Raw genomic sequence first — 22704 nt, 5'->3', positions numbered from 1 at the left:
TTTCTTTTTGTCATCGTTGTATATTAAATAAAACAATTTGGAATGTGGGAAGTCATAACGGGTATTTTCACTCAAATTCTGAGGAAATAATCTGGATTATTCTAGATAAAGCATCACCTCATTGTTTTGTTGTGAACGAAACGCAAAGAAAATAAAACTTAAATCAGTAAGAAAGACTGGAAGTTTTATTTGGATTAAAAAGCAGGAATGTTTGTTTACAACAGGGATTACACACACACACACACACACCAGTACCAGTACCAGTCTAACAGGTTCAAAATGTGGCACCGCGACACTTCAGTCTCTTTGTGGCGCCACCTGCTGGCGCTGAAATGACGGGACATTTCTAAAAGTTCACCGAGCTTTAAAGTGCAAAATAAAAGAGAAGGACGACAGAACGACGAATGATGACGGTTCATCTTCATCTTCAAACACCTTTTTTCACTTCCAGTCCATCGATCCGTCCATCGGTCAAATAGTCCATCGATCCGTCCATCGGTCAAATAGTTCCTCTCCTTCCCGTCTCCATAAGATAAACCTGCAGCGCCACCTGGTGGCCTTTCATCGTGCCACTTTTAACCTGCAGCCGTCACCTGGAAGGAAAGCAAACTAGAGTTAGTAACAGAAATGTAGGAAGGAACGGGTTGTTGAGTACTGCGAGTACTGCGAGTACTGCGACGAAGACAAATCAGAATCGAGATGTGGGAATTTGTCGAAAATGTTTCATGGGGATTACTTTTGAATTAATTTGAAAGATGCACTGTACGAAGTAAGAGCATGTTACATGAAGGAAATGTGAAGATATTACAAAATAAAAGTATTCTGTCTGCAACGCTAAATGCTATATTGGTGTAATACTAAAGTGTTGTGACGTACTCCTGGTGGGATCAGTGTACCCACCTTTCAGTCTTTGCGCTCTTCGGCACGTCGTTGCAATTTTCAAAAAAAATAAAAAATAAAATCTTGAAACTTTGCGAAAAAAAAGTCAAAAAGAAAGACTCCAGTGAGAAAAGGAGACGACAGTACGCACTCCGGGCCCGGCCCAAACGGAACGTTATTCCTCAAACCTTCATTTGGACCAAAACTAGCAGAATTTCTAATGAATCTAGAAAAGTACTCAGTTGTACTTTGGTGGTTAATTTGGTCCATTTGAGTATTTTCATTCCTAAAACAACAGGAAGCAGAAATTGATCCACTAAAGGCAAAATAAAAAAACTAAAAGTAAAGTTCAGAAGAGGAGGGAAGCACAGAGGAAGGGGAAAAACAAAATGTCCGTCAGGCGAGGGAAATGTAGTTCTTAGGCACGATCCCACGCTTCCCGCCCACGACTCCCAGAATCCACTGCTCGTCCACCAACTCCACCTGTGTGATGATGTCACCAACCTGCAGAGGAAAACAAACTGTTGCTCCGCCCTCCTGGAAAATACCACCTTCAATCCTGCGTTTTTACTTGCCAATACTAAGTACTTGCCAATGCGAGTACTAACCTTCAGCTACTTGCCGATACTGAGTATAGATACGAGTACTAACCTTTAGCTACTTGCCAATACTAAGTATAGATTCGAGTACTAACCTTTAGCTACTTGCCAATACTAAGTATAGCTACGAGTACTAACCTTTAGCTACTTGCCGATACTGAGTACAGATACGAGTACTAACCTTTAGCTACTTGCCGATACTGAGTACTTATACGAGTACTTTGGTTAGTTAATACCTTTAGCTAGGTACTAAGTGAGTATTTTGTTGTACTTTCTGTTTGTTTTCGCGACAGAGGTGCAAAACGTTGACTGGATTCGTCCTGACGATCTCTTACAGGTGGTTTTGGGGGGGCGGGGGGGGGGGGGGGGGGGGGGGGGGGGGGACGGTGGGGGTTGGGGGTTGGGGGGGGGGGTCGTCTGGTCTTCACGCACCTTGAGATTCAGCTCGTCGTCGTTTTCGGCAGTGAAGTCGAACACTGCTTTGGCTGAGCCGCGAGCCGCCGCCGCCTGCCGGCCTCCGATTGGCTGAGCTGGAACCAGGAAGAACAGGAAGGAGGAAGAGAAGGCGCAGTTAGAGACGTTTACATGAAGGTGGAGCCGGAGCATTTTGAAAAATTCGCATTTAACCCTTGTTTACATGGAGACTGGGCTTTTTTGAAAAGTTGCGCTCTCGCCTGTTTACACGGGCAACTTGTGTAAAATACAAAAACTTGGAGAAATTGTGTTTTCCCATTTACAGTCACTCCAACTCAGTGGAAACGAGGAAAAGTAAACTTTTGGAAAACACAACAACTCCATGTAAACAAGGGAAAATGCAACTTTTCAAAAATGCTCTATCTCCATCTCGTTCAAAAATGCTGCTTGTCAAAACTTTTCAAAACCGTGGCGTGTTTCTGAAAATTTGCGCTTGTTTCCCCCCATTTACAGGGACACTGAACTTTTTGGAAAAGTCATGTTTTCCCGCTCGGAGTGTTTTGGAAAATCTGCCTTTATCCCCATTTCCATGTAAACGGAGGGGACAATTAAACTTTTCGAAAACGATTAGACTTCCCCCAATACTATGGAGGTTAACTATTCCAAAACACTCGACTCCGTGTAAACGGGAAAAATATGCAACTTTCCGAAAACACTCCCGACCGTGTAAACAGGGGGAAAATGCAACTTTTCGGAAATGTAGCTTTTCAAAAACACTCTGACTGTGAAAACCGGGAAAACAATATGCAACCTTTTGAAAACGCTCCCACTGTGTAAACACGGGAAAACACTAATTTGCTAAAACGCAACTTTGAGAAAATGCTCCAAATCCATGTAAATGGGGGAAAAAACAACTTTGTAAAAATACTCTGGCTCTTTTTGGAAAACTTGGTTCTCGAGTAGATTTCTGTTTTCGGGGAATCTTCATACCCTGACACGGCCGAGTGAACGCCACCGGGTAAAGCCCCTCCCTCCCGTCCAGTCGACCCCGCCTCCACTCGGCGTCGACGCGCTCCGTCACTTGGATCAGCGCCCCCTTGTGGAAGGACAGATCCTCCGCCGTCTGACCGGGGAAGTCGAAGACAGCCACGTCCCACTCCTCCGCCTCGGTTCCCATTGGAACCTTACAGAGACGTCAATCGTCAACGAGGCGAAAAACTTTTCAAGATCGCTCCAGTAAGTACTGTTGATGTTTACACACCTCCGAGTTCGAGGCCGGCGGCGTCTTCGGTGCAGCTGTGGAGAGAAACGAAGATGAGAAACGTCGCACGCAGGAAGTCGGTGTGAATCTAAATCCTTAACATCAATTGTAATAAATTCCAGACCCTGATTACACAACATTTCAAGTGAAAACGCATCATTTTTGCCTTTTTGTTTAACCTTCCAGGACCTGGTGTCCACATGTGTGGACAATATGTTTTGTTTAACCTTCCAGGACCTGGCGTCCACATGTGTGGACAATATGTTTTGTTTAACCTTCCAGGACCTGGCGTCCACATGTGTGGACAATATGTTTTGTTTAACCTTCCAGGACCTGGCGTCCACATGCGTGGACAATATGTTTTGTTTAACCTTCCAGGACCTGGCGTCCACATGCGTGGACAATATGTTTTGTTTAACCTTCCAGGACCTGGCGTTTACATGTGTGGACAATATGTTTTGTTTAACCTTCCAGGACCTGGCGTCCACATGCGTGGACAATATGTTTTGTTTAACCTTCCAGGACCTGGTGTCCACATGTGTGGACAATATGTTTTGTTTAACCTTCTAGGACCTGGTGTCCACAAGCGTGGACATTAGATTTTTTGTTTAACCTTCTAGGACCTGGTGTCCACAAGCGTGGACATTAGATTTTTTGTTTAACCTTCTAGGACCTGGTGTCCACAAGCGTGGGCATTAGATTTTTTGTTTAACCTTCCAGGACCTGGCGTCTACATGTGTGGACATTTTTTTGGGTTGTGCAGCAGTTGGCTGGATTATTGTTTTTAACTTTCTGAAAATGCTCCATGTCCATGTAAACAAGGAAAATGCAACTTTGTGAAAATGATCCGACTCAGTCTCCATGTAAATTGGGGAACACACAACCTTCAAAAAAAGCTCCGTAAAAATGAGAGAAAATGCAACTTTGTGAAAAAGCTCCCTCCATGTAAACAGGGGAAAATGCTACTTTTTGAAAATGCTCGGTCTCCGTGAAAGCAGTGGAAAACGCAACTTTATGAAAAAGCTTTGGCAGGGAAACAGGGAACAAGACAACTTGTCGAAAAAGATCCAACCCTGTCTCCATGAAAAAGCGGGAAAACGCAACTTTTCAAAAAAGGTCCCACTTCGTCTGTCAAAACAAGGGAAATGCAACTTTTTGAAAATGCTCCATCTCCATGTAAACGGGGAATAAAGCAACTTTTTGAAAATGCTCCATCTCCATGTAAACGGGGAATAAAGCAACTTTTTGAAAATGCTCCTTCTCCATGTAAACGGGGAATAAAGCAACTTTTTGAAAAAGCTCCAACACTGTTTGTGTGAAAACAAGGGAAAATGCAACTTTTTGAAAATGCTCTTTTCCTATGAAAATGGGGGTAAAAGGAAACTTTTTAAAATCAGAATCGGTTTGCATTTCGCCCGCGGGTTCAAACCCCGACCTTCGAGGGGGCGGGGCTTCTAGAGCTCACCTGTGCTGTCCAGCGATTGGCCGGTTGGGTCGGGCCCGTCCTGCCCGAGCGCCTCCGCCACCTCGGTGAAGCTGAGCGGGAATAGTCCCACCCTGCCGTGGATCTGGCCCCGCCCCCAGTCCCGGTCGACGAGCTCCAGCAGGGCGATGACGTCGCCCTGGGAGAAGGTGAGCTCGTCTTCCTCCTCGCCGTCGTAGTCGAAAGTGGCAACGCAGCGAGGGCCGCTGCGGGAAACACCGGAGGGACACGAAACGTTACGACAAACTTTGCTGTGGCGTCGGATTCCTACTCAGGGGCAGTTCACGAAAACAAAGAAAAGAAGATAAAAATAAATACGGGCTGTAGCGTTTCCTTGACGACGCTGGAAGATGGTTGAAGTATCATGAGGCGCTACACTCGCTAACTTGGTCAAATCAACGCAACTTTTAGAAAACGCATCAACACCATCTCGGTGTTGGAGCAATTTCAGAAACTTGCATTTTCCCTGTTTCCACTGTCTCCAAGGGAAAGCGAAACTTTTCGAAAATAACCCACCTGTGTGTAAACAAGGGGAAAACAATTCTTTTTTTTGAAAATGCTCCTTCTCTGTAAAGAGGAGAGAAAACGCAACTTTTCAAAAATGCCCCGTCGCTGTGTAAACGGGAAAACGTACCTTTCTAAAAACGCTCCCACTCCATTGCCATGCAAACGGGGAAAAACGCAACATTTTGAAAACGGGCCAACACTCAGTGTAAACGATGGGAAACGCAACTTTTCAAAACGGCTAGAACTTTAACAGGGGAAACAGGGGAAAAAAATGCAACTTTTTGAAAATGCTCCAACTGTCTCTGTGTTAACGTGGTAAAATGCAACTTTTCGAAAACGCCCCGTCCCCACGTAAAGGGTTTAAGACATCAGGTACCGATCTGATCTGGTGCCTCGTATGACGGAGGCTTGGTTCTGCTGTGAAAACGTTGGTTCTGCTGTGAAAACGTTGGTTCTGCTGTGAAAACGTTGGTTCTGCGACGCTCACAGAACAGATCGGATCTTCACTTGTGAGCAGAACACCGGAATGGACTGGGAGTCTGGGTTTACGGAACCACGGCGAGTTTGCGTGCGACTCACCTGACAGGAGGAGGGTCCGGCTTCTCCTTCTGCTCGATGGGCTGCACAGGCAGGATGGACTGGAGGGTTAAAGAGGATCAACGAATCACTACTGTGTTCAGGGGGAAGCTCCGCCCCCAATAACCTCCCCACGCCACGTCGATACCTGGGAGTCCGACGGGCCGAGGTCTTCCAAGGCGGCTTTCTGATCGACGGGTTCTGGGTCCAGCAGGCTCTCCGACGGCTTGATGATAGCGGTCAGGCGGCTACCTCCCACCGGGGGATGCTCGGAGGGGGCGGGGCTTGGGTCGTCCAGGACAATCAGCACTTCCTGCTTCTGGTGCAGAAATAAAAATATGAAGTATATGAGAATGAGAAATGAGCGGCGGTCTCCTCGAGTACCATCTTCAGTTTACTTCAAATTTTAGGAAAGTGATGCCAATACCAGGAAGCACCGATATCGCTACTGGTATTGATGCCGATACTGGTATCAGTACTGATAGATACTATAGTACTTGTATCGGTACTCTGTATCGGCAACTACATAAAGGTTAGTACTCGTATCGGTGCTTAGTATTGGGAGCTAGATAAAGGTTAGTACTTGTTTTGGTACTCACTATTTAGCAAGTAGCTGAAGTTTAGTTACATATAATCGGTACTCTGTATCGGCAAGCAGCTAAAGATTAGTACCAGTATCAATATTGGCAAGTATTTAATGGTTAGTACTGGTATCGGTACTCTGTATCGGCAAGCAGCTAAAGATTAGTACCAGTATCAATATTGGCAAGTATTTAATGGTTAGTACTGGTATCGGTACTCTGTATTGGCAAGTAGCTAAAGATTAGTACCAGTATCAATATTGGCAAGTATTTAATGGTTAGTACTGGTATCGGTACTCTGTATTGGCAAGTAGCTAAGTACTTGTCTTTTGAAGAAGTGGTATCGGTACGCCGGTACTATTTTCATAAACTAACACAGAATGTTTCCAGAACATTTAAGTATCCATCAAAAATACAGTTTTGTGTTTTTGACTACGTTCGTTTAGTTTGTTATTATTTATCTTCATCAACGGTTGTTCGCTCATGAAGTTGCGCCGTTACCGCGGCGCTGTAAAGCGGGTGTCCAGGTTGGGGGCGGGGCGGCAGCGGCGGGCCTCTTTTCTGTGCTTTGTGATTGGCCGTCACGGGCGAGGGAGACGACCGAGGCGGCGAGGCCCGGGTGGCCGGCGGGGCGTCGGCTGGTTTGGACAAAGCGGCGGTCTGGTTGGCGGAGGGGGCGGAGCTGAAGGCCGGAGGGGGCGGTCGCCCGGGGTGGGATTTGATTGGTGGAGGACGAAGAGGGAGGAGCTTCACACTTGATGTCCTGGAGAGACAAAAACAAACTATTGGACGTTTTAGAGGAAGATTTATGTTCCACCAGGAACGAAGAGGAGGAAGATGCTCTATAATCTGATGTTAGAAGAGGAAGACACTCTATAATCTGATGTTAGAAGAGGAAGATGCTCTATAATCTGATGTTAGAAGAGGAAGACGCTCTATAATCTGAATGTTTGAGGAGGAAGATACTCTATAATCTGGATGTTAGAGGAGGAAGAGTCTCTATAATCTGGATGTTAGAGGAGGAAGATGCTCTATAATCTGGATGTTAGCGGAGGAAGAGTCTCTATGATCTGGATGTTAGAGGAGGAAGATGCTCGATAATGTTATGATGTTTGAGGAGGAAGATGCTCTATAATCTGGATGTTAGCGGAGGAAGAGTCTCTATAATCTGGATGTTAGAGAAGGAAGATGCTCTATAATCTGGATATTAGAGGAGGAAGATGCTCTATAATGTTATGATGTTTGAGGAGGAAGATGCTCTATAATCTGGATGTTAGAGGAGGAAGATGCTCTATAATGTTATGCTGTTTGAGGAGGAAGATGCTCTATAATCTGGATGTTAGCGGAGGAAGTGTCTCTATAATCTGGATGTTAGAGGAGGAAGATGCTCTATAATCTGGATGTTAGAGGAGGAAGATGCTCGATAATGTTATGATGTTTGAGGAGGAAGATGCTCTATAATCTGGATGTTAGCGGAGGAAGAGTCTCTATAATCTGGATGTTAGAGGAGGAAGATGCTCTATAATGTTATGATGTTTGAGGAGGAAGATGCTCTATAATCTGGATGTTAGAGGAGGAAGATGCTCTATAATCTGGATGTTAGAGGAGGAAGATGCTCGATAATGTTATGATGTTTGAGGAGGAAGATGCTCTATAATCTGGATGTTAGCGGAGGAAGAGTCTCTATAATCTGGATGTTAGAGGAGGAAGATGCTCTATAATGTTATGATGTTTGGGGAGGAAGATGCTCTATAATCTGGATGTTAGAGGAGGAAGATGCTCTATAATGTTATGCTGTTTGAGGAGGAAGATGCTCTATAATCTGGATGTTAGAGGAGGAAGATGCTCTATAATGTTATGATGTTTGAGGAGGAAGATGCTCTATAATCTGGATATTAGAGGAAGATGCTCTATAATCTGATGTTAGAGGAGGAAGATGCTCTATAATATGGATGTTAGAGGAGGAAGATGCTCTATAATGTTATGATGTTTGAGGAGGAAGATGCTCTATAATCTGGATATTAGAGGAGGAAGATGCTCTATAATATGGATGTTAGAGGAGGAAGATGCTCTATAATGTTATGATGTTTGAGGAGGAAGATGCTCTATAATCTGGATATTAGAGGAGGAAGATGCTCTATAATGTTATGCTGTTTGAGGAGGAAGATGCTCTATAATCTGGATGTTAGAGGAGGAAGATGCTCTATAATGTTATGATGTTTGAGGAGGAAGATGCTCTATAATCTGGATGCTGTTCCATCCTGAATTCCCACCGTGCAGGTGGAGCTGTTTCAGGGTGGTTTTCCATGTTGGGAGCTTGGGATCTGGAGGGGCCCCTCCTGGAGGCTGGAGCTGGAGCTGGAGCTGGAGCTGGAGCTGGAGCTGGAGCTGGAGTTGGAGCTGGAGCGGGAGTCGGGGTCGGGGTCGGGGTCAAAGTCGGGCTCGGGGTCGGACCTGTCGGCGAGAAGAAACGGCGTCGGACACGTTGTACAATTGTTTAACGTTGACAGTGGCGTTGCCTCACTTCATTTAGAGCAACGGAAAGTTTGACAAGTTGACCAACTTTTGTTGACCCAAAACACCGAGCGACTCACAGTCTGGAGAGTACAGTGGATACTACTTCAATACTTAACGAGGGAGCGGGATGGGTGAACTGTGAGCTGACAAATACCACCGAGTTACACAAATTACTAGTGATGAAATCATTATTATTAGTCTCACACACACACACACACACACACACACACACACACACACACACACACACACTTCTGATCCGTTAAACCCTCAACAACAGTGGAGGCTTTTTTCTCACTCACACAATCACAGCATTTTTCTCTGGCAAGCCTCATTGCATAACAGAACACACACTCTCTTTCAGGACACACACACACACACACACACACACACACACACACACACACACACACACACACACACACACACACACGTCTGTGTGAAGTGTCGTGGTTAGGTTGCCGGTGCAGATCCGCTCTCTTACCGCTGGCCCTGCGCGGCGAGCTCAGCGCGGCCGGCGGCTTGGTCGGGACGTCGGGCCGGACGCTTCCCGCTTTCACTGAAAAACAGTTATTTAAATTTACACTTTGCTCTAAACGTTAGTGTTGGTAGAGGGACACTCTGGAGGACAAGTTGGATTGTCATTGCGGTGACTGTCAAAATAAAAGCACAGAGTGCCAGGTGAACATGGACTGGGGAGACACGACACCACAGAGGAAACTTTGTTCCGATTGGCTCTACCGAGCATGTGCAGAAGAACTAGTTACTACCAACGTGGTCACATGACCAGAACCAGGAGCAGCGCTTCAGAAAAGTTGCTCTTTCCCGTTTCTATGGAGACGGAGTGTTTCCGAAAAGTTGTGTTTTTCCCATTTCCGCTGACATGCATTTTGGAGTTGCGTTTTACCCCGTCTCCATGGAAACGAGTCGGAGCATTTCCAAAAAAAGTTTCCACGGGGACGATGGAGCAACGTTTTTAAAAAGTCCTGCCTCCTGAGTTGCTTTTCAAAAAGTTGCGTTCTCACCGACTCCTTTGCATTTTCACCAGAAATGGCGGTGGCGTGTTTGAAAGCTCCGGAAGCTTCTCCGTACCGATCTCCACCACAGCGACACTCACCAGTCTGGCTCTCCTCACTTCCTGTCCGGGCCGCCGCGGCGCCGCAGACCTCCGCCGAGGGTCTCGGGGGCAGAGTCGGGGTCGCGTGCCCGTCTGTGGTGCTCCTGTTCTGGGGAGAGACCAACACGCTGGCCCTGGGGGTGACGGATGGTCTGGGCGGGGGTTTGGGGTTGGAGGCGGAGTCGGAGGCGGAGTCAGTCCCGGGTGCGTGGAGTTTGGGGGGAGGCGGCCTGGGGGCGGGGATGGGTGTGTCCAGGGGGAGCTGGGGCTTCGGGGTCAGTGGGGGTTTCCCACCGTCTTCCCAGAATACCTTGCTGGACGGCCTCGCGGCAGACGGGAGGTTTTTGGGTTTGGGCGCGATGACGGGAGGGGCGGATCTGGAAGGTTGCCCCTGGAGACGGGGGCGTGGCCGAGGTTCGGGTTTGGCTGAAGGGTCTGGGGGATTTTCTACGACGCCGCCGTTCCCGTCGGTCGCCTGCTGCTCGAACGCTTGTATCCTCGCTCTCAGAGTCGCCATGTCCTCCTCCTCCTCCTCCTCCTCGCTCTCTGATTGGCTGGGCCCGCTGCTGTCGCCGTGGCGATCAGGGAAGCCCCAGTCGTCTGCGCTGAAGGCCTCCAGAAGCTCCTGGAGGTACCTCCCCTGACGCGTGTCACTTCCTGTGCAGGCGGCCTCGGCGGCGGCGGCGGCCAACGTGGCTGCGCCGTCCTCTCGTAGTTTTACCAGAGTTTGAACCCTGACCTCGCCACCGGCGGGCCGCGCGGCGAGTTTGGTGCGGGGGCGGGGTCTCGGACGCTCCGGCGGGACGGGGTCGGCGGGAGGGCACAGCGCCGCTTCAGCGGGGCGCCGATCCCATTGGTCCGTCTGGGAGGTTGAGGGTGAGCAGAGGTCACCGAGTACGTCACAGCATGGCGGGAAAGAGGAGACCGTCTCGGGGCGAGGCGGCGGCGGTGGCGGCGGCGACTGGTCGGGGGTGATGTCACCAACGTGGGGCGGCCCGGAGGGGGAGGTGGGAGGCGGCCGCGGCGGTCTCACGGGCGGTCGCACTGCAAACACAAACGGAACGTATTCCGTTAAGCGCGAGAACTCAACGTGCCGCCACACAACGTCGCCAGCTTTCGGCGGTCACCTGGCGACTCCGGCGGTCCGGGAGCTGCTCCCGCGTCGGTCTGCGTGGCGATAGTTATTGTCGATGAAGAGGAGGGAGACGAAGAGGGGAGGACCACCTGCTCCTGCGTCTTCTCCCTGATCACCTCCTCATACGAAGGCGGCGGCTGAAAACAAGAAGAAAGAAAAGCGTCTTTTCACCGGCGGACATTGTTTTTGGTTTTCCATCATTTAGAGAGTCAGTTTCCATGACGACGACGCTCGTAGCCACAGAGGACCACACTTTCTGAAAACAAGGCTCAGAAGGTGGAACTTCTCGGAAATGCTCTAACTGCGTGGAGACCTTGGAAATTGAAACTTTTTGAAAATATGAAACTTTTTGAAAATGTTTTCCACAGAGACATCTAAATGAAAATTTTCAAAAATGCTCCGACTCCAGGGAAACGCAACTTTCTGAAAACGCTCCTATTCTGTCTCCATGGGAACGGGGGAGGGGGAAACTTTACGAAAATGCCCCGATTCCATTGTTGTGGAAATGTTGGAAAACGTGACTTTTCGAAATGCTTCGATTACCGTTTCCATGAAAACTTGGAGAAACACCTTTTTAAAAATGCTCCATGTCAGTGGAAATGCTGGGAAAATGCAACTTTTCAAAAATACTCCAACTCTGTTTCCGTGGAAATGGGGGAAAACGCAACTTTTGAAAATGCTGTGCGTCTATGGAAATGAGGAAAAACAACTTTTTGAAAAACGCTTTAACTCCGCCTCAATGGAAATGGGGGAAAAGGCCACTTTATGAAAATCCTCCGCCTCCGTGGAAAACTGCCGTGTAAACGAGAAACCTTTCTGAAACGCTGCGTTTTCACTTGAAACTTTGTCGCGTAAACGGTGTGAAAAGTGTCGACAGCCCACCTGGACGGCGGGGGGGATGGAGGCTCCCCAGATCTGTGCGGCAGGAGGAGGGGGAGGCGGGAACCCTCCGGAGGCGCCGGGGAACCAGGAAGTGGACGCCAGCGGCTCCGCGGACAGGATGGTGATCTCAGGACGCCTGGAAATGATACAAGATGTCACAGAGTCCAACGTTTCCACCGCCGGGAGCTTAGCTCGCTTTATAGCCGCGAAGGTGCTAACGCTAATGCTAACAGTGGGATTGAGTTAATTCAGGATTAAAGAGGCTAAACGCCCTGCAGCTCTCTGTTAGAAGGCGCTAATGCTAACAGTTAACCGGGTTGGCTCCCAGGACGAGTGAAGGTTAAAGGTCGAGAGGCGGGGCCATGACATCACTGTTTTCAGCGAACGTGCGTCTCGCCACGTTAGCTCTGCAGCAAGGCGCCGAAACAGGTTGATTATTTACTATAAACAAGAGCCGCCGACGCCGCCTCACCTCCGCTCCCGCTCCCGCTCGCGGTCCCGGTCCCTGGCAGTCTCGGAGACGGAGACGGGCCTGGTGGAGGCTGATGGGAAAAACAAACAAACAAACAAACAAACAAACAAACAAACAATCAAGCAGCAGTTTGAAACAGGAAAAGTGAGAATCAGCTGCTTTGTTTACAACATGAGGTTAAAGGGCTTGGCGGGGATGTAAACACCAAACACGACTCGGAAACTAGTCCTGACGGTAGAAACAATGGGCACGTTGAACTTTTTAAAAGTGGGAAAATCACGAGATTCTTTCCAAACTGGGCACCAAAAGAAATCTGTCTGGAAACTCGGCCCAGTTTTACACGGCAAAACAGTTTCAAGGTAAAACGTAAAACTTTAGATTTGAGAGTCTGTTCACATGACCCCGGTACTGCTTCAGTGTTTCTGCCGTTGCCGTGGAAACGTGAAACTTTTCAGAAACAAAGCTTCACATTGTCGTACGAACGACAAACTTTTGTGCAAAGAAAACCCAAAAACGATGCGCTGTCTCCTGAAATGTCGTGTGAAAACAAAACTTTTCTGAAACAAAGAAGCGAAAACGACACGTTTTCACAGAACGTGAAACTTTTAACAAAAATGCAAAAAAGGAGGTATTTTCTCCGGTAAACTCAAAAACTTCCTGAGACAAAAACGATGCTTTGATCTATTTTCTTAACTTGAAACGTCGTTTACACGACGCTTCAAGTGAAGAAAATATATTTCATGTTTTATAAGTGAAGTAAGACGTTAGCATGAGACGTCATCGGAAAACCCGTTCTTCACCTGAAACGTGTACTTTTGTACTTTTGAACGTTGTTCAAAGTAGATTTGGCTTCAGAAGAATATCTACAAAATAAACATTTCTTGATCAAAGCAGATCATTTTAATGTGAAATCTCATTTCTGCGAGCGTCCTGTGATCGGCTCGTGTGTTCCAGGGACTTTCAGAGTTTTTGTGTACTTCATGTGTATTTTCCAGATAAAGAGGAGGACAGACACTCACTTCTCTTGATGGCGGCTCTGATGGACGACAGCGGGCCCTGGCTGCAGGGACGGAAAAGAAAAACAACAACAGAAAAATGAGTCGCGTTCATTTGTCTCCCGTCACAAATGACAGTTTTCATGAGTGAGGACGTTGAGGAGACGCGACTCAGTGCTGCCACACAGTGGACAGAAGTGGAATGAGTTCAATCTGAGGTTAGAGAGACGGGGCGGTCCAGTTTGTTGACGAGTCGCAGCCATAAACTGGATTTAAAAGCCTCAGAATCCAGAAACGACTGGAGACACCGTCAGGAGACACCGTCAGGAGACACCGTCAGGAGACACCGTCAGACCTCCGTCCAAAACGATCCGTGAGGAAAGAACTTACAGCTTAGATCCTTATTATTACAAAACAAGCTTAAAAACAAACTCCAGAGTTTGAAAGACAAAACAATTCAAACGCTAAAGCAACACAACTACTTCAGGACACTTTCAGTTACTCTGGGACACTTTCAGTTACACTGGGACACTTTCAGTTACACTGGGACACTTTTAGTTACTCTGGGACACTTTCAGTTACTTGTGGACGCTGTAGTTACTTGTGGACGCTGTAGTTAGAGTAGTTAAAGGTTCCCCTGTCTGACCAGAGATGTGAGTAAATAACCAGATGATGTCGCTCCGTCTTTCTCCTCTAGGATTCTGGGTGTAGAACCACCTGAGGTCGTTGTTCTGCCGCCGGCGGTCCGACTCACCTGGACCGCAGCAGGTCTCCATGTCTAGAACCTTTGGTTCCGGGGAGTTCCATTCCTCCACTGGTTCTCCCTAGAACCTTTGGTTCCGGGGAGTTCCGTTCCTCCACTGGTTCTCCCTAGAACCTTTGGTTCCGGGGAGTTCCGTTCCTCCAGTCTTTGTCCTCCACTGGTTTTTGTTTTGTTTCTTTCACCACCGAGCTGCTAACCATGAACACATGACTCCCCCCGACACTGGAAAATCACTGACAGGCCAGACGCAACCAGCGTCCTGCCCCGACCCGGCTTCTTCCTTTCTTCTTTCTTATTCCTTCCTTCCTTCATTGCTTCCTTCCCTCCTACCCTTATTGCTTCCTCCCTTCTTCCCTTCTTCCCTTCCTTCCTTCCTTCCTTCCTTCCTTCCTTCCTTCCTTCCTTCCTTCCTCCCTCCCTTCCTTCCTCCCTCCCTCCCTTCCTCCCTCCCCCCCTCCCTCACAAACTGTCCTGATAAATATTTTCAGAAAACAAACAAACATCTACAACGTTGATGTTTGTTGAACAAACTTTCTTAAAACAACATTCCAGTTGGAGTTCTAGGATCTTTTCACAACGATTCCTGATACTTTCTCGTACGCAGACGGGCGCGGCGTCGCCATAGCAACCGTGTGCTTTTACGTTGAAACACCAGCGGCGAGGTGTTTTCCTCACGAGGCGACAAACAAAGACTTCACTGTGTTTTCTGCAGACCACAATAAGAACAAACTGCTGACGCGGTCATTCTCCAGTTACCGTCCTCGAGGTGCAAACTGCAGAAAGTCAAAGCCCCGCCCCCCCCAGAGCGCACGCACACACACACACACACACACACACACACACACACACACACACACACACACACACACACACACACACACACACACACACACACACACACACACACACACACACACACACACACACACACACACACACACACACACACACACACACACACACACACACACACACACGGCGAGTCCTCCAGCCGGTTGCCATGCCAACCAGAAAACAGCCCAAATACTTTCAGGAGTGTGTCACAAGCAGAGGAGGAGAAAAGTCGGAGAGGACTCGGCTGAACGGATCCAGGAGCCGGGTTCAGGTCACGTTCTCGCCACAGCCCTTCAAGTGAAAACACTTCCTTTTATCCTTTTATCCTTTTATCCTTTTTACCCAAGTTTTGCGTTTACGCAGCAAAGTTTTGAAAACAATGTCTGTTAGCGCGGACACGACAAACGCTGAAAACGATGTAGTTCTCATGTTGGGCCACTAGTTGGTGTTTGTTTAGTAATGAAGGCACACACACACACATGCAGACCACCAAGTTGGATTGTTATTACTGTGACTGTCAAAATAAAAGTATCAAGTTGGATTGTTATTAGCGACAGTAGCAGATTTTTTGCATTATCTCCCGTTACCACGGAGACAGAGTTTTTTCAAAAAGTAGCCCCCCCCCCCATTTCCAAGGAGATCGAGTCAGAGCATTTTCGAAAAGTTCCTGAAGGGCGAAAAAAATTTCTGTTTTCACAGGGACGAATCATTTTTGAAAAGTTCCGTTTTACCTTGTTTCCACAGAGACAGTTGGAGCAATTTCAAAAAGTTGAGTTTTCCTCCCCCGTTTCCATGGAAATGGAGTGTGACCATTTTCAAAAAGAATATTTTCAAAATGTTTCAAATCTTCCAGAGAGTCGGAGCACGTTCGAAAAGCTGGTCCCCCCCCCCCACCACCCGTTTCTATGGAGACCGAGTGTTTACAAAAGGTTCCACCTCGGGAGCCATTTTGGAAAAGTTTTCCCTTGTTATCTGCTTCCCCCCATTTACATGCACTATTTTCGAAAAGTTCCTTTTTACCTTGTTTCCATGGAGACTGATTTGGAGCGTTTTTGAAAATATGCATTTTCCCGTGTCAAGGGAGACGGAAGTCATGCGCATTTTCAAAAAGCTCCACCCCCGTTTTCCAAACGCTGCATTTCCAGCGACTCCGAGCACCGTTGCCGTGCCAACGGAGCCCCAAGACGCTGACTGACATTCTTACGTTTTCACTCTGAAACTGTCGTCGTGGAAACGCGGCCTGGGGGAGATTGAACTCTTTTCAAAAGTGTAGCCGACTCGATACCGATCGGAGAGAAGAAGAGAAGAAGAGAAGTACCTGTGCCGATGTTCGGGTTTACGTCTGTCGGGCCGACCTGAGAACAGACGGAATAAAAAAAACAAAGGCATTAGAAATGGCGGCGGAAACAGACGAGAACACAGAGATCTGCAGAACACAGCAGAATAGTGACACACCAGATACGGCCTCAAAGTTTTAGAAGAATAAAGAAAAAAACTACCAAATATGGTCGCAACAAAAAATATCTACCAAATTTTTTTTAAATGAAAAAAATCCCCCAAAACTGCAGAAAATGTTCCCATACAAAGCGGATGGAGGAGATGAAAGGAGATCAGCGTCTGTTGCCATGGAGACGCTCAGTGTTTCACACAGTGATGCTGCTACCTGACAGGCTAGTTAGCATCGATATGAGCTAATTTGGCTATCGTTAGCGATGCTAACTTGGTTTCGCAAAAAAAAATGTGGCGAGTGTTTTTGAAAAGTTGGGTTTTCCTTTGTTTCCATAGAGCATTTTTGAAAAGTTGCACTTTCCCTGTTTGACGGAGAGTTTTCGAAAAGTTGCATTTGCCCACATTTCCATGGAAACAGTGTTTCTGAAAAGTTGGGATTTCCCTCGTTTCCATCGATAACTTTTGAAAAGGTGCAATTCCCCTCGTTTCCCTGGAAACGGAGTGTTTCTGAAAAGTTGCGTTTTCCCCCCCATGTCCATGAAACGGAGCGTTTTCGGAAAGTTGCATTTTCCCTCGTTTCCATGGCGATGGAGTGCTTGAAATGTTGCGTTTTATCCCTTCTCCACGGAGACGACGCCTTTTCAAAAGTTGCGTAAAACCCCAGGTTCCACGGAGACGGAGACGTTTCCCCCTGAAAAGTTCCACATTGGGAGCCGTTTTCCAAAACTTGCAATTGTCATGGAGTTACGCACAACGTTACCGCGGTGGACTTCCTGTCGGAACATTTTGACGCTCGGCGGACAAACGTAAAGTTAAACTGTTGGACTGAACAGAACTCACCTCCTCCTTCTTCTCCTGCTCAATACACAACTTTCTATTTCTTTCCCTTCTTCTTCTCCTCTGACTGTAAAACTTTCCACTAGCCCCGCCCACTCCTGCCCAAGCCGGCCGTGCGATTGGCGGAGAGCTCCCGGGAAGCGGCGCCGTGATTGGCCGAGGCGTTACCGCTTCCAGATGTTTGTGCCGCCGGCGTCACACACCAAAGAGGAGGCGGCGGCGCCGAGTCAGCACGTCGTCAGAAGGAGGTCAAAGGTCAGAGGGAGAAACTTTGAACGGTTTCAGGCCGTTTTCCAAAAGCGACTCGCGTCTGTTTCATCCAACCGTTTTGTTGGTTTCTGCTCTCAGACTGTTCAAAAGAGGAATTCAGTGGATTTACAACCGCCGCCTGAGCCGCTTTTTGACACTTGTTTTAGCCGCTTTTTGACTGGTTACTGAGCCGCTTTTTGACTGGTTTCCGAGCCGCTTTTTGACTGGTTATCGAGCCGCTTTTTGACTGGTTACCGAGCCGCTTTTTGACTATTTTCCGAGCCGCTTTTTGACTGGTTACTGAGCCGCTTTTTGACTATTTTCCGAGCCGCTTTTTGACTGGTTACTGAGCCGCTTTTTGACTGGTTACTGAGCCGCTTTTTGACTGGTTACCGAGCCGCTTTTCGACTGGGTTTCCAGCTGCTTTAGTGAACAGCTTTCCAACTGGTATCAGAGGAACTTTTTGAAACGTTTTTGAGCTGCTTTCTGAGTTGCTTTCCAACTGGATTTTGAGGCACTTTTCGACTGGATTTTGAGCCACTTTTCAAGCCCCTTCACTGGTTTTCGAAAAGCATTTCAACTAGTTTTTGAGTCGGTTTTCGACCCTTGTTACAGCCGCATTCAAACCAGTCTTCAAGTTGTGTTGTGACAGATTTTTGAGTTGCGCTGCAAAGAGTTTCTCAACCACCTTCCGACTGGATTTTGAGCCACTTTTCGACTAGTTTTTGAGCTGCTTTCCAAACAGTTTTCAAGTTGCATTGTGACGGTTTTTCCAGCCACTTTTTGACACTTCTCGTAGCCACTTTCCAACTGGTTTTCGACTCCCATCGCAACTGGTTTCGGAGGAACTTTTGGAATTGTTTTTGAGCCGCTTTTCGAGTCGCTTTCTAACTGGATTTTGAACCACTTTTTGACTGGCTTCCAATCCACTTTTCGAACAGCTTTTCAAGACGCTTTTCGACACTTGATTGACCCGCATTCCGACGGAATTCCAAGCTGCTTTTCCACTTTTTCCTCTTGCTTCTTTCTAACTGGTTCCTAAACTGCTTACTGACTTCATTTTGAGCCACTTTACGACACTAGTTTAAGCCGCTTTTCAAGTTGTGTTGCGACTGGATTTTGAGCCACTTTACGAACAGTTTTCAACGCGCTTTTCGAACAACTTTCCGACTGGTTTCCAAGCGACTTACTGACCAGATTCAGATCCACTTGTCGACACTTGTTTTAGCCGCTTTCCAACCGGGTTCAGAGTTTGTTGTGACTGGTTCTGGAACACTTTTCCGACTGGATTTTGAGCCGCTTTTTGACACTTGCTTTAGCCGTTTTCCAACCGGTTTTCGAGTTGTTTTCAAAAAGTACTGACGGCGAAATTGCAAAAACGTTGTGCAAATTAGACCTTGAACAAAGTTATTGTGTCACACACACACACACACACACACACACACACACACACACACACACACACACACACACACACACACACACACACACACACACACACACACACACACACACACACACACACACACACACACACACACACACACACACACACACACCCAACTAGCCTGTCAGGTAGCTACTTCCTGAGCAGGAAGCGTCTCCATGGCAACAGACGCTGATCTCCATGAGGTGCCTCTCTCATCCGCTTTGTATGGGACCGTTTTTAGCAGGTTTTTGCGGATTTATTCAGAAACGTTTAGCCGCTAACGTCCCAAAATCTCATCGATTAGTTCCTGGATGACGACAAATCATCCCTTAAAATTTCATGCAATTCGGGTGAGTACTTTTTAAAGAAAAGCTGGTAAAATACATATAAACATACATACATACAAAAACCAATAATCCAATAAACGCAGACAAAAACAAGAACTTCCCGGGCCGAGGGCAGTGACCCGGGCCGAGGGCAGTGAGAGCTATTAGAGCAGCTTTTAAGCCAAATTAACCAGCGGGAGTTTTAAAACCACAGAAAAACAGGCGGTAATGTGGCGTATCATTACCTCTAAACGTGTGTGTGTGTGTGTGTGTGTGTGTGTGTGTGTGTGTGTGTGTGTGTGTGTGTGTGTGTTAAACTATAACCCGGTGGAGACTCGCGCCGACGCCTGAACTTTGACCCAAATGTGACTCCTTGATTCAAAGACTCTCGTCTTCAAGGCGACGCCCATTTTCACGAAGTACTCTAGAACCTGTACTGGTACACACCACAACTCTGTGTGCGTCTCACAAGAGCTAAAGTTACTACAAGCAGGAGAACAACGGAAAAACTTTGAAGAAAAAAATAAGACATTGGAAACAACCATGAAAACTCCCGATACACCAATAAAAACACTAACAAAACATGCAGTACTACAAACACAAAAACTACAACATACACAGATAAAAACTACTATGAACAAGTACAATTCTACTACAAACAAAAACTATAACGCAGGTAAAAACACAAACACACACAACTACAACACACAACAACAACACGCACACAACACAAACAACTACAACACACACCAACAAAACTACACACACACACACATACACAACACAAACAACTACAACACACAACAACACACACAACCAACTACAACACACAACAACAACACACACACACAACACAAACTACAACACACACCAACAAAACTACACATTCACAACACAAACAACTACAACACACAACAACACACACACACACACAACACAAACTACAACACACAACAACACACACACACACACAACACAAACTACAACACACAACAACAACACACACACACAACACAAACAACTACAACACACACACACACACACACACACACACAGCAGTTAAAGGGGTATTAGTGGTAGTTGTCGTTACCTCCGGGCTGTCGTCGGACCACTTGCTCCCGGTTCTCCCTCCTCATGTTTTCCTCCTCTTCCTCGGTCCGAGCCTCGGCCATTTCTGCTCGTCCTCCGCCTTCAATTCCCGGGGGAATTACCACTTTACTCCCGGGGGAATTACCACTTTACTCCCGGAGGAATTACCACTTTACTCCCGGAGGAATTACCACTTTACTCCCGGAGGAATTACCACTTTACTCCCGGAGGAATTACCACTTTACTCCCGGAGGAATTCCCCGCTCTTCGGTCGTTAGTTCACCGTCTTCCTCCTCCGCCGTGTTGTCGTGACCAGCATCCGCCGCGAGCCGCACTAAACTCGGGACAAGTTGAGCCGAGGCACCGTCAACTGTCCCCCTCGCGCCGGGGCCCCGCACCGCGGGCCCGCAGACTCTTCAGCCCGGCACGGTGCGCACAGGACGGCCTCACGAGCCGAGCCGAGCCGAGCCGCTCCGGCTTCAGATGAAGAGTTTGTTTCTCCAAGCTTCCCTGTTTACCCCCTCCTCCTCCTCCTCTTCCTCCTCTTCTTCCTCCTCTTCCTCCAGCGGAGCCGCACGCGCTGCAGCCGCGTGACGTCACCAACCACCAGATTAAATATTAACCTCTGTATCAGGTGGTAAAACAAACTTTAACTACGACAAACCGAACATAAAACTACTTCAGATATGATAAGGTGTATAATGTCAAAGAAGTCTAGAATATGTCAGAGATCTAGAACTTCTCAGAAGTTTATAACCTCCTGCAAAACTTCTCAAAATGAGAGAATATCTGAACATTTTAGAATATTCTAGAAGTCTAGACCTTTTCAGAATTCAAGAGTGTTTCAGGATTCTATCATTTCTCAGAATTCTAAAATGTCTCCCAAAAATCTAGAACGTGTCAGAATTCCATTCCAGATGTCCAGAACATCGCAGGAACCATGAGAACGTTTCAGAATCCCAGAACATCTCAGAACTCTGAACATTCCAAAAGTCTAGAACTCTTTAGAATGCCAGAACATTTCAGAACTCTAGAAGGTTCCAGATTTCAACAATGTTCTAGAAGTCGTGAACATTTCAGAATTCTAGAACATTCCCAAAGTCTAGAAATCTTCAGAATTCTAGAACATTCCAAAAGTCTAGAACTCTTCAGAATTCTAGAACATTTCAGAACGCTAAAACGTTACGGAAGTCTCGAACTCTTCAGAACTCTAGAATGTTCCAGATTTCAACAATGTTCTAGAAGTCGTGAACGTTTCAGAATTCTAGAACATTCCAAAAGTCTAGAACTCTTCAGAATTCTAGAACATTTCAGAACTCTAAAACGTTACGGAAGTCTCGAACTCTTCAGAACTCTAGAAGGTTCCAGATTTCAACAATGTTCTAGAAGTCGTGAACATTTCAGAATTCTAGAACATTCCCAAAGTCCAGAAATCTTCAGAATTCTAGAACATTCCAAAAGTCTAGAACTCTTCAGAATTCTAGAACATTTCAGAACTCTAAAACGTTACGGAAGTCTCGAACTCTTCAGAACTCTAGAATGTTCCAGATTTCAACAATGTTCTAGAAGTCGTGAACGTTTCAGAATTCTAGAACATTCCAAAAGTCTAGAACTCTTCAGAATTCTAGAACATTTCAGAACTCTAAAACGTTACGGAAGTCTCGAACTCTTCAGAACTCTAGAAGGTTCCAGATTTCAACAATGTTCTAGAAGTCGTGAACATTTCAGAATTCTAGAACATTCCCAAAGTCCAGAAATCTTCAGAATTCTAGAACATTCCAAAAGTCTAGAACTCTTCAGAATTCTAGAACATTTCAGAACTCTAAAACGTTACGGAAGTCTCGAACTCTTCAGAACTCTAGAATGTTCCAGATTTCAACAATGTTCTAGAAGTCGTGAACGTTTCAGAATTCTAGAACATTCCAAAAGTCTAGAACTCTTCAGAATTCTAGAACATTTCAGAACTCTAAAACGTTACGGAAGTCTCGAACTCTTCAGAACTCTAGAATGTTCCAGATTTCAAACAATGTTCTAGAAGTCGTGAACGTTTCAGAATTCTAGAACATTCCAAAAGTCTAGAACTCTTCAGAATCCCAGAACATTTCAGAACTCTAAAATGTTACGGAAGTCTAGAACTCTTCAGAACTCTAGAATGTTCCAGATTTCAACAATGTTCTAGAAGTCGTGAACGTTTCAGAATTCTAGAACATTCCAAAAGTCTAGAACTCTTCAGAATTCTAGAACATTTCAGAACTATAAAACGTTACGGAAGTCTAGAACTCTTCAGAACGCTAGAATGTTCCAGATTTC

At 46.7% G+C, this 22704-nt stretch overlaps 1 protein-coding gene across 1 annotated transcript; it reads right to left on the bottom strand.

Moving 5' to 3' along the window:
• Positions 1 to 164: 164 nt before the first annotated feature.
• LOC308123412 (uncharacterized protein) lies at positions 165 to 20928 on the bottom strand. Its single transcript, XM_080485898.1, has 18 exons — positions 20396 to 20928; positions 16334 to 16370; positions 13443 to 13483; positions 12424 to 12493; positions 11952 to 12087; positions 11062 to 11206; positions 9935 to 10978; positions 9302 to 9376; positions 8574 to 8754; positions 6802 to 7063; positions 5868 to 6038; positions 5723 to 5781; positions 4619 to 4842; positions 3154 to 3188; positions 2883 to 3075; positions 1911 to 2008; positions 901 to 1383; positions 165 to 593 (listed from the first exon to the last, which is right to left on the bottom strand). The coding sequence occupies exons 1-17, from the start codon at positions 20475 to 20477 to the stop codon at positions 1276 to 1278; spliced, it is 2961 nt and encodes a 986-aa protein (XP_080342024.1). The 5' UTR covers positions 20478 to 20928; the 3' UTR covers positions 165 to 593; positions 901 to 1275.
• Between the last annotated feature and the right edge of the window lie 1776 nt (positions 20929 to 22704).

Source organism: Lipophrys pholis (genome assembly GCF_963383615.2).
Source record: "Lipophrys pholis genome assembly, chromosome: 18".
In the NCBI taxonomy this organism is placed as follows: Eukaryota; Metazoa; Chordata; class Actinopteri; order Blenniiformes; family Blenniidae; genus Lipophrys; species Lipophrys pholis.
The sequence above is the reverse complement of the archived record's forward strand: the minus strand, read 5'-3'. Positions and strand labels throughout refer to the sequence as shown.